The sequence below is a fragment of the Dendropsophus ebraccatus genome, chromosome 3 (genome assembly GCF_027789765.1).
Source record: "Dendropsophus ebraccatus isolate aDenEbr1 chromosome 3, aDenEbr1.pat, whole genome shotgun sequence".
NCBI lineage: Eukaryota > Metazoa > Chordata > Amphibia > Anura > Hylidae > Dendropsophus > Dendropsophus ebraccatus.
This window is the reverse complement of record NC_091456.1, coordinates 111,446,603-111,462,665: the sequence shown is the minus strand read 5'-3', so window position 1 is coordinate 111,462,665 and position 16,063 is coordinate 111,446,603. Positions and strand designations below refer to the sequence as shown.

Below are 16,063 nucleotides of genomic sequence, written 5' to 3'. Positions count from 1 at the left end.
CGCTGCAAACGCACCTGGCACTCGGAAACTTCTTCAGCAAAATCTGCATTGAAAAAGCTAATTGGCGCTCCTTCCCTTTTGAGCCCTCCTGTGTGCCCATACAGTGGTTTACGCCCACATATGGGGTACCATTGTACTCAGGAGAACCTGCGTTACAAATTTTGTGGTACTTTTTTCCTCTTTTTCCTCGTGAAATTGAGAAATTTCAAACTAAAAGAACATAATATTGGAAAAATTTTAGTTTTTCATTTTTACTGTCTACTTTTGAATACTTTCCTCTAATACCTGTGGGGTCAAAATGGTCACCACACACCAAGATGAATACTTTAAGGGGTGCACTTTCCAAAATGGAGTGACTTATGGCGAGATTTTACTCCGCTGGCACTACAGGGGCACTGCAAACGCACCTGGCGCTCGGAAACTTCTGCAGCAAAATCTGCATTGAAAAAGCTAATTGGCGCTCCTTCCCTTCTGAGCCCTCCTGTGTGCCCATACAGTGGTTTATGCCCACATATGGGGTACCATTGTACTCAGGAGAACCTGCGTTACAAATTTTGGGGTACTTTTTTCCTCTTGTTCCTCGTGAAATTGAGAAATTTCAAACTAAACGAACATATTATTGGAAGAATTTGAGTTTTTCATTTTTACTGTCTTCTTTTGAATACTTTCCTGTAATACCTGTGGGGTCAAAATGGTCACCACACACCAAGATGAATTCTTTGAGGGGTGTACTTTCCAAAATTGGGTGACTTATGGGGGGTTTTCTCTCTGCTGACACTACAGGGGCACTACAAACGCACCTGGCGCTCAGAAACTTCTTCAGCAAAATCTGCATTGGAAAAGCTAATTGGCGCTCCCTTCCTTCTGAGCCCTGCTGTGTGCCCATACAGTGGTTTACGCCCACATATGGGGTACCGTTGTACTCAAGAGAACCTGCATTACAAATTTTGGGGTGCTTTTTGTCTCATATTCCTTTTGAAAATGAGAAACTTTAATCTAAACGTATATATTATTGGAAAATTAAAATTTTCCATTTTTTTACTGCCTAATTGTTAATACTTTCCTCCAGCCCCTGTAGGGTTAAAATGCTCATTATACCCCTAGATTAATTCTTTAAGGTGTGTAGTTTCCAAAATGGGGTCACTTATGGGGGTTTTCAGGATACCAGACTTCTAAATCCATTTAAAAAAAGAACTGGTCCCTAAAAAAATCAGTTTCACGAAAATGTGATAATTTGCTGATAAATTTCTAAGCCCCATAACACCCTAAAAAAGTAAAATATGTTTACCAAATTATGCCAGAATAAAGAAGACATATTGGTAATGTGACTTAGTAACTAATTTTTCATGATATTTTGATGTTTTTCACAAAAAACACACAAAGTAGTGACCAAATTTTGCCACTAACATAAAGTGCCATATGTCACGAAAAAACAATCTCAGAATCGCTAGCATACGTTAAAGCATCACTGAGCTATAAGAGCATAAAGTGAGACAGGTCAGATTTTGAAAAATTAGCCTGGTCATTAAGGCCCAAACTAGCTGCAGCACGAAGGGGTTAAATTTCTGCAATTTTTTTTTTTTTTTTTTTAGCATTCCCCAATGTTATCTGGTCAGGATGAATCAGGATGCAGCGACGTGTCACAGGTATTTAATTATTTTAGTCATCAATAAGAAAAATTTAAAAAACAGGCAAGAGCTTATAATATGCTTTTTTGAATGCAGAGTTTTTTCAGTGAGGATGAAGAGGATAGCCAAGCATGTGCTGTTATTGCTATCTCTGCACAAAGTGGAGAGGATACCCAATCAAGTACCCAAGCAAGTGTTACCTCTTCACAAAGTGAACAGGTACAAACCTACTCTCACTGTATGTATGTAGTTTAAAAAATTACAAGGAAAACAATAAGGCCTAAAATTTCCTTTATGTTCCAGACTGTTAACCAACCTCGACAGACAACCGAAACCAACGAAAGGCATCAAATATGTGCAGGTCGAGGTGCTATACATAAAGTGAGTACATAGCTGTCAGAGTTTCACATCATAAAATAATAGTTGAAAGACAATGTTTATTTATTAATTTTTATTTTAGGGTGCAGTTAGAACTCCAAGGCCTAGAGTGAGGATCAACAATGACCTTCTCATCCAGATGGTACAAGAGAGGAGTACTTTATGGGACCACACTGACCCTGCGCATTCTGATCACCACCTAACACAGTCATTGTGGGATGACATTCGTAGCGTGGTTATCGAGAACTGGAATGATTTGTCCGAACCTGAAAAAAAAAAAGCAGGTGTGTAAATTAATTTTAGGGACTATGTACAGAAGGAGTGCATTCAGATCAAACTTATGTCCTACCTTTTTTTTTTAGGAAAAAACGTCGTCATCAGATGGAGATCAATGAGGGACCGATATATTCGAGACTTTCATAAGGAGCAAAGCATTCCAAGTGGCTCTGGTGCTACAAGGCGAAATACATACAGATACATGAATGCCTTGGATTTTCTGAGACGATGTGCACAACTTTGTTTGTACGTATTTTCAAAATGTTGATATTTATTAAAAATCATAAAACATACTTTGATTTTTACACCCTCTACCTTTTGGTTCCAGAACTGTTGGCAGTGCTCGTGATCTGATACAAGAGGGAGCAACAGAGGACACACAAGCAGAGACAATTGAACCACACTCAGAGACTCCCGATCTGGTGTCAACAGCCGACAATCCCACACAGACAAATGCTGCAACATCTTCCACCAATATTGGGAGAACTTTTAGTAGTCTGCTAAAGCCTGGTAGATCTGGTAGAAGAAGTCCACAGGTGTGGGAGGATCTGATAAGGGTCACCAGGGATGCATTGTTAACTGTTGATGTGAGAATAGAAAAATTGAAAGAAGAGTTCTTGTCCCGTATAACGCGCCTAGAATCCAATGCTACCTATTCTGCCCCTTTATGTCCAACAGAATATTTCTTTAAAACAATTATTGATGATATACGCACTATGCACTCAGAAATTGCATAAATAGCAAAATTTGTGAGATATTGCAGCGTCAAAACCAACTATTCAGAGGCTCATTGCCACAGCCCTATCAACCAAGATCCGAGCAACAATCTTTTGCACAACAGCCCCACCCATATGCTCAGCCCATGTCCCATCAGACAAGTTTCCAACAGTCTGGGTCATGTGTACAACCCATGTCCCATCAACAGACATTTCGTCCCATATCCCAACCCCAGAATTACCATCTTCCCCCCATGCCTCCTGCACCACGTATATTTTCCAGTACCCAGTCTTTAGACATGCACGCAAACCCACTCCCCTTGTTTAAGTACCACAATCCTCAAAGCAGCTCACTGGCTCAAACAACCACAAGGTCACTGTCCGATTCTCCAGCCAGTGCCCGAGCAATGGGACAAAATCCTTCGCCTCCACCTCCAAGTTGCCACTCCACACCATGCCAAAACTTGGCTGAAGCCTCTCCGCATTCCACCACCTCATCCGTATCCTCTCCAAACCCTTCTACTCCACCTTATACATCATCTTTCCCCACCCCTGCCACACCACTAACCCACCATGTCCAATCTTTTTCTGATTCCTATTCCGTTCAAACGCCAAATCCCTTTGGCAACCATACACGTCAAAAAAACCAATCTGTACGTCGCAATGCAAGTGACAGAGCAACAATGGCCAGACAGCGATTGGAAAATCCTTTTCAAAGATACTCCTAGTATTCTAGTTTTAAAGGAGAAAAACTTTCTCAATCGGTTGGAATAAGTTGTTGAGAAAAAAAAAATAGTTTTGTTTTAAAAAACGTTTTATTGGAGTGTAATATTTTACAATGGATCCAGTGTTATGTTTGTTGAAAAATGTTGTAGTATTTATACTATTGACATTTGTTGATTTTAGAATAAAATTTTATTCTACAATTTTTTATTTTTTTTATTTACGGCGATTTTAAATTCAAGTCAGGACATCATGTGGATTTTTCTTGTCTTCTCGAGTCTTGCCTCCCCTCTCCCCTGAGTGCTTTGGTAGCCCTGACTCTCTGTATTATTAGTCAAAGTCCCCATGAAACAGAAGACATCACACTTTGGCTAGAGCAGAGAGTCAGGGCTCCCCTCTCCCCTGAGTGCCTTGCACTCAGGGGAGAGGGGAGCCCAGACTCTCTGCTCTAGCCAAAGTCCCCATGAAACAGAAGACATCACACTTTGGCCACTGCATGGGTCAGAAATGCTGAAAAATAAAAGAATAAAAAATATTAAAGTACAGTTCAAATCATTCCTTCTTGCCAGTCCACCCACCCGGCATTGGAAAGGAAATATTCAGCAAACTGGTCCCTCATCTGGTTGACTGCTACTGTTGATCTTCGTGCAACGTCTTGAAGGGGAGCCAATGTGGTGTCCATTTCAGTAAGCTCAGATGAGATTGGCTCTTTAGATAACACAAAGTTATGCAGTACAACCGCAGCTTTGATCAGTTCATCCACGACATCTGGCTGAAGTTGAATGGGCTGGGTAAAAACTCTCCATTTTGCCGTCAGGATTCCAAAGGCACATTCTACAAAACGTCTTGCTCTGGTGAGTCTGTAATTGTAGATCCTTTGGCGGTAGTTAAGGCCACGACTGGAATATAGCTTCAGAAGGTTCTCGCACATCTGGAAGGCCTCATCAGCAACAACAACAAAAGGCACAAGAGGTCCATCAGTTCCAGGAAAGGGCCTTGGATCAGGAAGTCCAAAATTTCCAGTGTAAAGCCGTCTACTCATAGAAGAGTTCTTGAAGACTCTGGAGTCGTTGGTCCGCCCAAATGAACCAATGTCCACAGCTACAAACTTGTACTGGGCATCAGCTATGGCCATCAGGATGACTGAGAAGTACTTCTTATAGTTGTAAAATTCAGAGCCGGTGTTCTGAGGCTTCTGGACTCAGATGTGCTTCCCATCCACAGCACCGACACAGTTGGGAAACTGTGTAACTTCAAAAAATGTGTCTGCGATGTCCATCCATTGCTGTGCGGAAGGATGTGGAATGAAGTCCTCTCGAAGAGAGTCCCACAGGGCCTTGCACGTGTCCCGCGCGATTCCAGAAATGGTGGATTTTCCTAGTCGGAACTGAAAATGCAGGGAAGAAAAGCTCTCTCCTGTGGCAAGATATCTGTAAAGAAAAAAAAAAAGATTGAGTAAAAATAAAAAATAATTTATTTTTGGATATTTAATTGCATACCTCAAAGTAACCATTAGGCGCTCTTCTGGAGAAACGCTTCTGCGGAATCTGGTGTTCATCCGGCAGGAGGTGATTGGGTGAACCCAAAAATGTCGTCCAGATCGTCTCTTCCTAGCACGCCGACAATTTTTCATCCGGATCATCATGATGTCGAAGCTGTAAAGCAAATGAGAAGGCAACATTTTGGCGAAAAAAAGGCAGTCAAAGTCAAGACAGCAGAATAGGGCCACCTCCCTCTCTGCGCTTGATCTTTAGACTAGCCTTCATTCCAAAAAAGCCTTCTTTTATAGCCTCCGGGGAAGCAAGGGGAGGAGCTGAAAAAAACGCCACAGTGAAAAACAGACACAAACGGAATTACAAACGGATGACAACGGAAGCAAACGGATGGCAAGCTTCCGCTAATTTTACTAAAATAAACGGATACACTAACATTTTTTGATATCCGTTTGCATCCGTTCACATCCGTTAGCAAATCCGTCAATAGCTATCCGTTTAGCAAAAAAGAACGGATCCGTCAGTTTCATGTAAAAACGCTAGTGTGGCCGAGCCCTTACTAACCAATTTTTGTCATGTGCCTTTTTTTTTCTAGAAGCAAAGAATTTCAAAGTTCGTAAAGTGCTAAATTTTCTAATTTTTCATTATATTTTGATGTTTTTCACAAAAAACACAGTGAGTGAAAAAAGACAGTGACCAAATTTTGCCACTAACATAAAGTGCCATATGTTACGAAAAAACAATCTCAGAATCACTAGCATACGTTAAAGCATCACTGAGCTATAAGCGCATAAAGTGAGACAGGTCAGATTTTGAAAAATGAGCCTGGTCATTAAGGCCCAAACAGGCTTGGTCCCTAAGGGGTTAAAAGGAGCGCAAGCCCTCACCCAACTGCCCTACTGTTATTGGAGTGGCTCATCATAGCTAAAGTTATTGACCAATATTTTTCACTGACATAAAATAAAATGTTTCATGAAAAAAAACATCACTTGGATCAGTGAAAGCATGACAGAGCTGTCAGCGCATAAAGTGAGGTCCCGTTAGCTTGGTCATTAAGGGGTTAAACCCTGAAGTTGTCCGACCAGCACCGCGCCGCCTTACCTCTAGTCAGCAGCAGCTCACCACCGAGAGAGAGGCGCGATACTGACTGCTCGTCACCTCTCCGACCCCGCCCAGCGGAGGAGGAACCACAGCCGCCCGTCCCTGCAGTTAACCACGCCTCCTCGCTGACAGTCACGTGGGCCAAGTGGGCGGAGAGTGGAGTCAGCTGAGTCGCGGCCATTTTGTGTGTCTGTGTCCGGTGACAGGAGAGTCCGGTGGGGCCCGAACCCGTGCACGGACATGGCGCTCCGTATGGTTAAGGGCAGTATTGACCGCATGTTTGATAAGAATCTGCAGGACCTGGTGAGAGGGATCCGTAATCACAAAGAGGATGAGGTGAGAAGCTTAGAAGTGGGGGTGAGCAGGGATAATGGGGTGTTGTGGGGACTGGTGAAGGGTGCTGGGGGCGTGAGTGCAGTGGGTGGGGAGGTCTGTGTGGATCGGTGCAGGTTGCGAGGCAGTTATCTGATCGGTAATAGAGGGGTGCGGGGAGGAGGATGGCAGCCTCACATCTGCTGCAGGGGGCAGCGAAGACCCCTCACATCTGCTGCAGGGGGCAGCAAAGACCCCTCACATCTGCTGTAGGTGGGTGCGCACCGGAGGGAGCCGGGCGGCTGCCTAGCTTCTGCGCCCCGGGCTGGCTGTGTGCTCGGGGAGCTTTTCCATCTGCGGAGCGGATGATGTGGCACCCTGCATGTATGCGGCCAATGAATGAAGTGGCTGATATATGTGACCAGGAGATGGCTGCCATAGGGAGATCTGCTGCATGACTCTATCCAGCGCTCTCACAATCATGTAACTGTATAACCTGGATGATGGAGAGCAAGAAGGCCACAGCCTAGTCCCTGCCCCAGCAGTCACATGTCGTCTATTCACACGGCCAGGTGCCTCTGGGATCCCCCACTTCACCTTCCTTCAGTCATCCCAAGTGATGCCAAAGTGCTTACAAACACCATGAAGTTAGAGGTTTGCTGCTGGCCCAGCCACTTCCATCACATAGAGAAGCTGTCCTTGTGCTTCTGGCACCAGAGGCAGGTTGTTTTTATTTTAGAACTGTCCCTAGGTGCTGCCAAGATAGAAAACAATAACCCATACTTATTTATGAAGAAGTTTATCCCTGGAAAACCTCCAAGTGTATGGTAGCAGAAGGTGAAGATTCAGACCACTGAGATCCTCCTGGGTCCTAAAGTCTGACCCACAGTTATAAGTGTGCTCTGCCGTTCTATTCACTATCTGTGTATATCAGACTCCGTTTACAATTTGGGAGGTCTCTGACTTTAGCATCAGGACAGCAGAGGTTTATGCTGTTGCATTCAGTTTACCCAGGATTGTAAATACTAAACCAGACTATTTGCAGGGATTTTAGGCTCAGACTGTAGGGTTTACAGTGTCACTGTTGGTAGAAAATACTTTTGACATGTCAGAGACATGTCAAAAGTTTTAAACAGTCCGTGTATGAGTGATCCAATGTACCCGACATGTACCAATAAGGAAATCAAGCGGGGAGAAGATATGCTGCAGTGGGTCCACTCTCCGCTCTGAGATAGAAAAAAGAGTCGGGCTTAAAATGGAGTTCTATGGAGCCAGTCTTTTTTTTTTTTTTTCTATTTTTCTAACTCACTGCAGCGCTTCTCTCCCTGCTTGTTTTTTGAGATGTTCAGACTAGAGATGATCAAACAGCACTGATGTTCAGGTTCGTATGAACTCGAACCATCGGTATTTGACTCCCACAGTCTTCCCAGTCTGTGGGGAAGGTGGAGACAGCTCGAGTCCCGCCTGGAAAACAGGAATACAACCTATGGCCCAGGCTGCATTGCTGTTTTCCAGGCAGGACTCAGGCCGTCTCCACCATCCCAACACAACAAGAAGACTGCGGGAGTCAAATACCGATGAGTCGAGTTTGTACGAACCAGAACATTAGTGCTGTTTAATCATCTCTAGTTCAGACATGTCAAATCTTTTGACATTTCATAGACTTTTTTTCTTTTTTTTTTTTGTAATGACAGTTTAAGGGGGTTTTACTAAGTTAATGAAAAAATTTCAGAGGGGCAGAGGCTGGTAAAAGAAATAAAAAAAAAATAAACTTGCACTTATTTATTTTATTTGTTTGTATAGCGCACAAAGATTCTGTAGCGCTTCACTTATGTGTATGGTTTTTGGGTGTGGGAGCAACTTATCCTCTGCTTACTCTTGGTCCAACACTTCTTTTGCTGTAGTCTCCCTAGAGATGTCAGTGTACGTTTTGCACATGGCACTGCAGACAGTCGTGGCTTCAGTCGGCACATGCCCTTCCTTTTGTTTGAAAGTAGTGAGGTCTTAAATTAAATGAATGAAATGTAAAGTATATGAGAAAGTTGCACAACTTTGCTTTCTATAATGATAAAGCATTATACTAAACTGGAAAACCCTTAAGGGCCTGTTCACACTGTGGAATCCACGTGGAGATGCCGCTCAGAACCTCCGCCTCTTCGGAGCTGAATTGTGCCTACTATCTCTTTCAATAGGAGGTCTCTCTCACCTCCGCTCTCTCTGCTTAAAGTGACTGTACCCCCAGGCCCAGGCTGAAGCACTGGAGGCAGGCCGACCCACCCTTAGTGGGAGGAAACCTTAGCCTCTCTATGATAGGGTTCCATTGATTCTAATAGAGTCATGTCATGGAGGTGCTGGGGTTTCTTCCCACTGGGGGTGGGTCGGCCCGCTTCGAGTGCTTCAACCTGGACCTGGTGGTACAGTCACTTTAAAGAATTGATGGGCCCTTACATGGTTTACTGAGGATTACAAAAACAAAGCTGTCTTCTTCCAGAAATAGTGCCACATCTGTCGTATGCTTGTGTGGGTTTTTATAGCTGGGCACTGTTACCTTTTAGGGTGCCTTCACATGTAATGGATTTGCAGCGGATTTCACGCTGCGAGTTTACAGAGAAATCTGCAGGTAATGTATGTTCTGGGCCGCGTGGGGTGGGGTGTTGTTAAAGGGTCCGGATTACATACTGCGGAATGAAAATTCTGCTGCGGGTATGTAGCCCCAGTGAACTTTACGCTACATGAATTTGCAGCGGATTTCTCTGCAAACCCGCAGCGTGATATCTGCTGCGAATCCAGTATGTGTGAAGACACCCTTAATGGAACTGTGTTTCTATACCATGTACAAACTGGACAGTAATGGTGCTGTTTCTGTAAGAAAGTAGCTAAGTTTTTCTAATTCTGGATAACCACCTAGTCAAACAACTTTAATATTTTTTTCAAAGACCTGCTGATCTCATGTACACCTATAATAAAATAAAGCTGTGCTCACCCACCTCCGTTCTGATGGTGCCTGGACTCACTGTCAGTGCTTCCTGTTCTCCCCTTGGACACACAGAAACTTTCTTGGACAATTACTGGTTTAGGTTGGTCACTATGAAAGTGAAAATATCAGCGTTGGTTCCTACTAGCTACAATATGAGCTTGTTTTAATCATTTTTTTTTTATATGAAATACAGTTATGGAATTTTACTAGGGTGCTGGGACTATCAACTATTTTTCTTTATCAGCAGGTTAGAAGCATCTAACCTGCTGATATGCCCCTATAGTGCACAGGGTGCTGAGGATGAAGGTAAGTTTCTTGCATTCATCCTCTGCGCAGTTTTTGGGTTGTTCAGTTTTACTCATATTTTAATCAAAAGTGCAACCACAGTACACGTCTCCTCTCAGGGAGCGTGTTCAATTGCACCCCATAATATCATAGAATTCACAGAAAGGGGTGCACAAATTATATAAAACCTAACGTTTATTTAATATGTTAAAAATATACCCCACATAAATAGACCAATACACAACATACAACAAAAATTAATAAATATACAGACACTGTTCTCAGATATATGCACCCAGAACCATAGCCTAATATCTCAATGTGCTTTTTCAGCTACGGTCATAGGTTACTATTCACACCAGGGTAGAAGGATACACTCGGGATAGGGACCATCTAACCCTATTACGCCCTAACCGAGTGATATGTATATACTACCCCTTCTCGCACAGGGGGGAGCGGGGCACTCGCCCTAAAAAGGGCGACCCCTACCCTGGTCTACCCCTTGGTGAATCAACACCCTGTTATGCCCTAAAAGCAATAACGCTGGTAAGGGACCAGCGTTATTGCTTTTAGGGCATAACAGGGTGTTGATTCACCAAGGGGTAGACCAGGGTAGGGGTCGCCCTTTTTAGGGCGAGTGCCCCGCTCCCCCCTGTGCGAGAAGGGGTAGTATATACATATCACTCGGTTAGGGCGTAATAGGGTTAGATGGTCCCTATCCCGAGTGTATCCTTCTACCCTGGTGTGAATAGTAACCTATGACCGTAGCTGAAAAAGCACATTGAGATATTAGGCTATGGTTCTGGGTGCATATATCTGAGAACAGTGTCTGTATATTAATTTTTGTTGTATGTTGTGTATTGGTCTATTTATGTGGGGTATATTTTTAACATATTAAATAAACGTTAGGTTTTATATAATTTGTGCACCCCTTTCTGTGAATTCTTTCATATTTTAATCAGTTGTTTTTGGTATACTGGGGTTGTGACTACAGGTCTCGGGGCACCTGGCCGTGACCCTCATTAGCATACAAATAAAAACTTTTAATGTGCCTAAAGTGTCACCTAGGATGAAGGTAAGAAAACTACCTTCATTCTCAGTGCCATGTGCCCTATAGGGACATGTCAACAGGATATATATAGGCCGGACTTTCGTGCGACGACTGTTTACACGGAACGATTGGCGAATTTTTTGCGAACGACGATTTGGTAACATGTTGAAAGATCAAAATGAACGAGTTCTCGTTCGTCGTTTGATCGTTCGCTGCGTTTACACGTACGATTATCGTTCGAATTCGATCGTTATCGTGCAAATTCGCGCGATAATCGTTACGTGTAAATGCACCTTAAAGTGACACTGTCACCCCCTTTGTTCATTTTGACATCTCTACACAGGTGTAAAGGGTAAATTTAGTGTTTTTCATACCTTATTTCATATCATATGTCATGGTGCTTGTTCAAGTAAAAAGTGTCCTTTTATCATCTGCAGATTGTATTAAGTGGGCGTGGCCTCGCGGCACTAGCGCCACATAACCCCGCCCACAACGACACGATTGGCCCCGCCCCCTCGCCGGCCATTGGAACAGGCTGGCCGAAAGGTCTAGACTCCACCCCCTTTACGTTGGACAACCAATGGGCGTCAAGGGGGCGGGGCCAACCGTGCCGTTGTGGGCGGGGGTTATGTGGCGCTAGTGCCGCGAGGCCACGCCCACTTAATACAATCTGCAGTTGATAAAAGGACACTTTTTACTTGAACAAGCACCATGACGTATGATATGAAATAAGATATGAAAAACACTAAATTTACCCTTTACACCTGTGTAGAGATGTCAGAATGCACTAAGGGGGTGACGGTGTCACTTTAAAGAGTTCTGATTAGAGATGAGCAAAGCAGAAAGCTGTATCCATATTTTCCAGGTGGTCTTAGTGCAGTATCATCCCTCTGTGTGGAGCGGGCAGCCTGAGGGACACAAGCTCAGATCAGTTTTGCTTCACTCATTTCTTGTTATTATAAAGGGCGAAGATTAAAAAGTGAACAATGCTATAAGAAAGTATCCGTGTCTGTTTAATGCATTGTAACTTAATTTATCATTGCACACATCAGTGAGACTTAACAAACCTTATGTAAAGGAACAATGTAGTAGATGCCAACCAATCAAATTCTGGCATTATTTTTATTTTATTTTTTGAGTCCTAATTAAAAAATAATGAAAGCTGTAATGCGACTGCTTACTATGAGCAACTACTGCACTAATCCCTTTGAACAAGGTTTGATAAATCCCTCCCATCAACTCTTTAAACTAATGGAACATTTGTTGTTCTGTGGTAGGGAAAAAAAACCCTAAAAATCCCCAAAACATACAAATACTAATCAAATACTGAGGAGGAAATGACCTCTTTTTGGGGTGAATTTAAAAATACAGTACAGTGGTCCCTCAACTTGCAATGACCTCGGGATACAATATTTTCAACATACAATGGTCCAAAAAGGATCTTTGTAACTTGACACCAGTATCCACATATAATGCTAAAAACAGTTAAAGCCACCCTGTACCCACAATCTGCCCCCCCCCCCCCAAACGACTTGTACCTTTGGATAGCTGCTTTTAATCTAAGATCTGTCCTGGGGTCCGTTCGGCAGGTGATGCAGTTATTGTCCTAAAAAATACTTTTAAACTTAAAGCCCGTGCCACACGGGAGTATCTGTGCCCTAACTTTGCACCACCCCTCCGTCCCTCCTGCCCAACCTCTTCATCATTAGAAATGCTCCTTGCACATTGCCTCCTATTCCCCACCTGTGGCAGCCCGGCACATGGGCTGGATTGTTAAGGACCGATCGCCAAAAGTGCAAGCCTTAAAGTGCAACATTGTGCATCAAAAAGCGATCAAAATGTCGTATATGCGCAATCAAGGTACTGATACAAAGTAAACATCATGGCGCAAAAAATGACACCTCACACAGACCCATAGACCAAAGGATAAAAGCGTTATAAGTGTGGGAACGGAACAATGGTTTGAATTTTTTACAAGCCATCACATATTATAAAAGTTATACATGTTACATATCGTTGTAATCGTAACGACTTGAGGAACATATATAACAAGTCAGTTTCACCCCAGGGCGAATGGCGTAAAAACAAATACCCCCCAAATAAACAAAATGCGTTTTTTTTGTTCTATTTGACCACATTAAATTTTTTCCTGGTTTCGCAGTATACTTTATGCAAAAATTCAGCCTGCCATTGCAAAGTACAATTAGTGACACAAAAAATAAGGGCTCATGTGGGTCTCTAGGTGGAAAAATGCAAGTGCTATGGCCTTTTAACACAAGGAGGAAAAAACGAAAACGAAAATTGGCTCCGTCCTTAAGAGGTTAAAAGTATTTTTTTAGGACAATAACTGCATCACCTGCCGAACGGACCCCAGGACATATCTTGGATTAAAAGCGGCTATCCGAAGGTACAAGTGGTTTGGGGGGGGTCAGATTGTGGGTACAGAGTCGCTTTAAGACTTGTGGCTCATGTTAAAGGGGTACTCCAGCATGGGGGCACTTTTGCGCTGGGTCCAGCGGCGGGTCCCGCATCACGGCGCTCCGGTGCCCGGTTCCAGGCCGCTTCCGGGATCCCGCCTCCTTCACTGATTGGCTGAGCGGACCTGAGATGTCACATCTCGGGCCCGCGTCAGACACCCGGAAGCGGCCTGGAACCGGGCACCGGAGCGCCACGATGCGGGACCCGCCACTGGAACCGGGGAGGTGAGTGGACGTCTTTTCCCTCGGCCACCTCGTCCCCAGTCCCAGCGCAAAAGTGCCCCCACACTGGAGTACCCCTTTAATATGTAGATGATGGACTAATAAGTGTCCACTTTACCGGTAAAACACAAGAATTGGTTGTCTAGTATCTCTATAATACAGTGTGATACTACATGTCCTGTACTGCACTTGTGCCAGGATGAGCTGCTCATTTGGGCACCAGGTGAATTCGACTTAATTTTATTTTTCTGGGACCCTTTGTGATCTGTACAGGACCCTGAAAACTTCCAGTCTTTTAAACAGGAAGTAATTTACTGCTTCCAGTAGCACTTTGTCTTTTATACTGACTGTAAAATTCAGTTTTATCTATATGAGATAACTGATTATTTTTTTAAATCTTACTTTGGCGGCTTCAGAACCAATTGTCAGCTTTGCGTAAAGTTATGGGCTTAACATAGAGTGGCTGCCCCAGAACTAATTAATACCATATGTTGAGGGATCACTGTATTTACAAAAAGAAGCAATAAGCGCTGCAGGTGCCGCATCATTATACCTGGAGAAAAATGTGGAAATAGCAGTGCACAGTCCCCTGGTGTGGTCGTACTATAGGCACAACACTAGTAAGTGTGTTGTAATAGAGAGTCTGCAGCCTTCTCACACAGAGCTTTGTCCCGATATAGCAAGGAACAAAGAAACAGAAAATTGGTTCTTTCTGGTGTAATAGCCTCATTGTGGACTTTGTACATGACAGGAAGATGACCATAACATGGACTCCATTTTCTGTTTCTTGCCTTGTTATAGAAAAATATTTTATGAAAGTGTGAATGAGCCCTTAATGCCTGTCACAAGTCTATTCTTCTATAAGCTAGACTACCTCACAATGCTGTGTTCTTACCTCTAGGCATTTCTTAATAGTATTGTGTAGGCCTGAAATTAGGTAACCTTTACTTTTAGGGTAGAACCTTTAATGCATAAAGGCCCTTTGTTTAAAGTCACATTTGATCTTTGAATAGCTCATTGACTCCTCGCTGTAGTCCATGGGTAGAAGTAATAATAAGGCCCAAGGTGCACCTTTGTTTTTTAATAAGAATCTACGTTTCCATACTAATTATTAAACCTTTGTCCCTGAGGGGTGATGGGGATGGGACACACCAGAGAACATGACTGGCCCTCATCTTGCCACCCGACGTGTTTTCTGCAGTATTTTGTATGTTAAGCTGTGCCATTGTGCAGCTTAACATATTGACTTCCAGGGAACCCTGGTATGATCGTACCAATATTTTTTCCTGAGAATCGATGATAGAATAGATTTTTCGGTGCATTACTAGTAGAGACTAATGGTGGTTTTACACGGAGCGATAATTCGCCCAATCGCACGATTAACGATTTTGAATGAACAATTTTTTTTTAGAACGATCGGCGTTTAGACGGAACGATACATCGTACGGAATATTCGTTTTGCGATCGCTTAAGCCTATCTCACACACAGGGGAAATCGTTGAAAGACTGTTTACACTGAACGATCTGCTAATTTTTTGCGATCGATCAACAACGATTTGAGAACTTGTTGAAGGATCAAAATGAACGATTTGTCGCTTGATTGTTCGCTGCGTTTACACGTACGATTATCGTTCCAATTTGACCGTTATCGTGCAAATTCGAACGATACATCGTTCCGTGTAAAACCACCATTACTGCCACATTGCTATCACTGTTCTTAAAGGGGTTGTCCGGCGATAAAAAATTATTCACAGAATAACACACATTACAAAGTTATACAACTTTGTAATGTATGTTATGTCTGTGAATGGCCCCCTTCCCCGTGTTTCCCCCCACCCACGCTAGACCCGGAAGTGTGGTGCATTATACTTACCGCATCTCGTATCGTCCACGGTCTCCGATCGTAAGCAGTGACGTCTTCTTCGGGAGGCCAGCGGATCTTCCCGAGTGCCGGCCGCCCTCTGCACCGTCATCCGAAGCTCAGCCGCGATTGGCTGAGCATAACTGAGCTCAGCCAATCGCGGCTGAGCGGCTGATGACGCGGCCATGTCATCAGCTGCTCAGCCGCGATTGGCTGAGCACAGTTATGCTCAGCCAATCGCGGCTGAGCTTCGGATGACGCTGCAGAGGGCGGCCGGCACTCGGGAAGATCCGCTGGCCTCCCGAAGAAGACGTCACTGCTGAGGATCGGAGACCGTGGTCGGCACGTGACAGGTAATGTATAGCGCACCACACTTCCGGGTACACGGGTGGGGGTGGTGGGACACGGGGAAGGGGGCCATTCACAGACATAACATACATTACAAAGTTGTATAACTTTGTAATGTGTGTTATTCTGTGAATAATTTTTTATCGCCGGACAACCCCTTTAATTCCAAAAAGAAGTACGTGCAGTACTTTGATTGGCCACACGGCTAAGGGAAA

At 43.7% G+C, this 16,063-nt stretch overlaps 2 protein-coding genes across 2 annotated transcripts in view; one reads left to right on the top strand and one right to left on the bottom strand.

Moving 5' to 3' along the window:
* Positions 1 to 2,169: 2,169 nt before the first annotated feature.
* LOC138785966 (uncharacterized) lies at positions 2,170 to 6,508 on the bottom strand. The gene is made up of 5 exons (XM_069962498.1): positions 6,316 to 6,508; positions 5,221 to 5,376; positions 4,300 to 5,151; positions 2,356 to 2,458; positions 2,170 to 2,272 (listed from the first exon to the last, which is right to left on the bottom strand). Exons 3-4 carry the CDS (start codon positions 4,854 to 4,856, stop codon positions 2,395 to 2,397), a joined length of 621 nt encoding a protein of 206 aa, XP_069818599.1. The 5' UTR covers positions 4,857 to 5,151; positions 5,221 to 5,376; positions 6,316 to 6,508; the 3' UTR covers positions 2,170 to 2,272; positions 2,356 to 2,394.
* AP3D1 (adaptor related protein complex 3 subunit delta 1) overlaps positions 6,465 to 16,063 on the top strand; it is a 77,463-nt gene continuing 67,864 nt past the window's right edge. Inside the window, exon 1 of the mRNA XM_069962497.1 lies at positions 6,465 to 6,651. Within this exon, the coding sequence (XP_069818598.1) occupies positions 6,556 to 6,651 (96 nt within the window). The 5' untranslated portion in view covers positions 6,465 to 6,555. The remainder of the gene's footprint in view (positions 6,652 to 16,063) is intronic.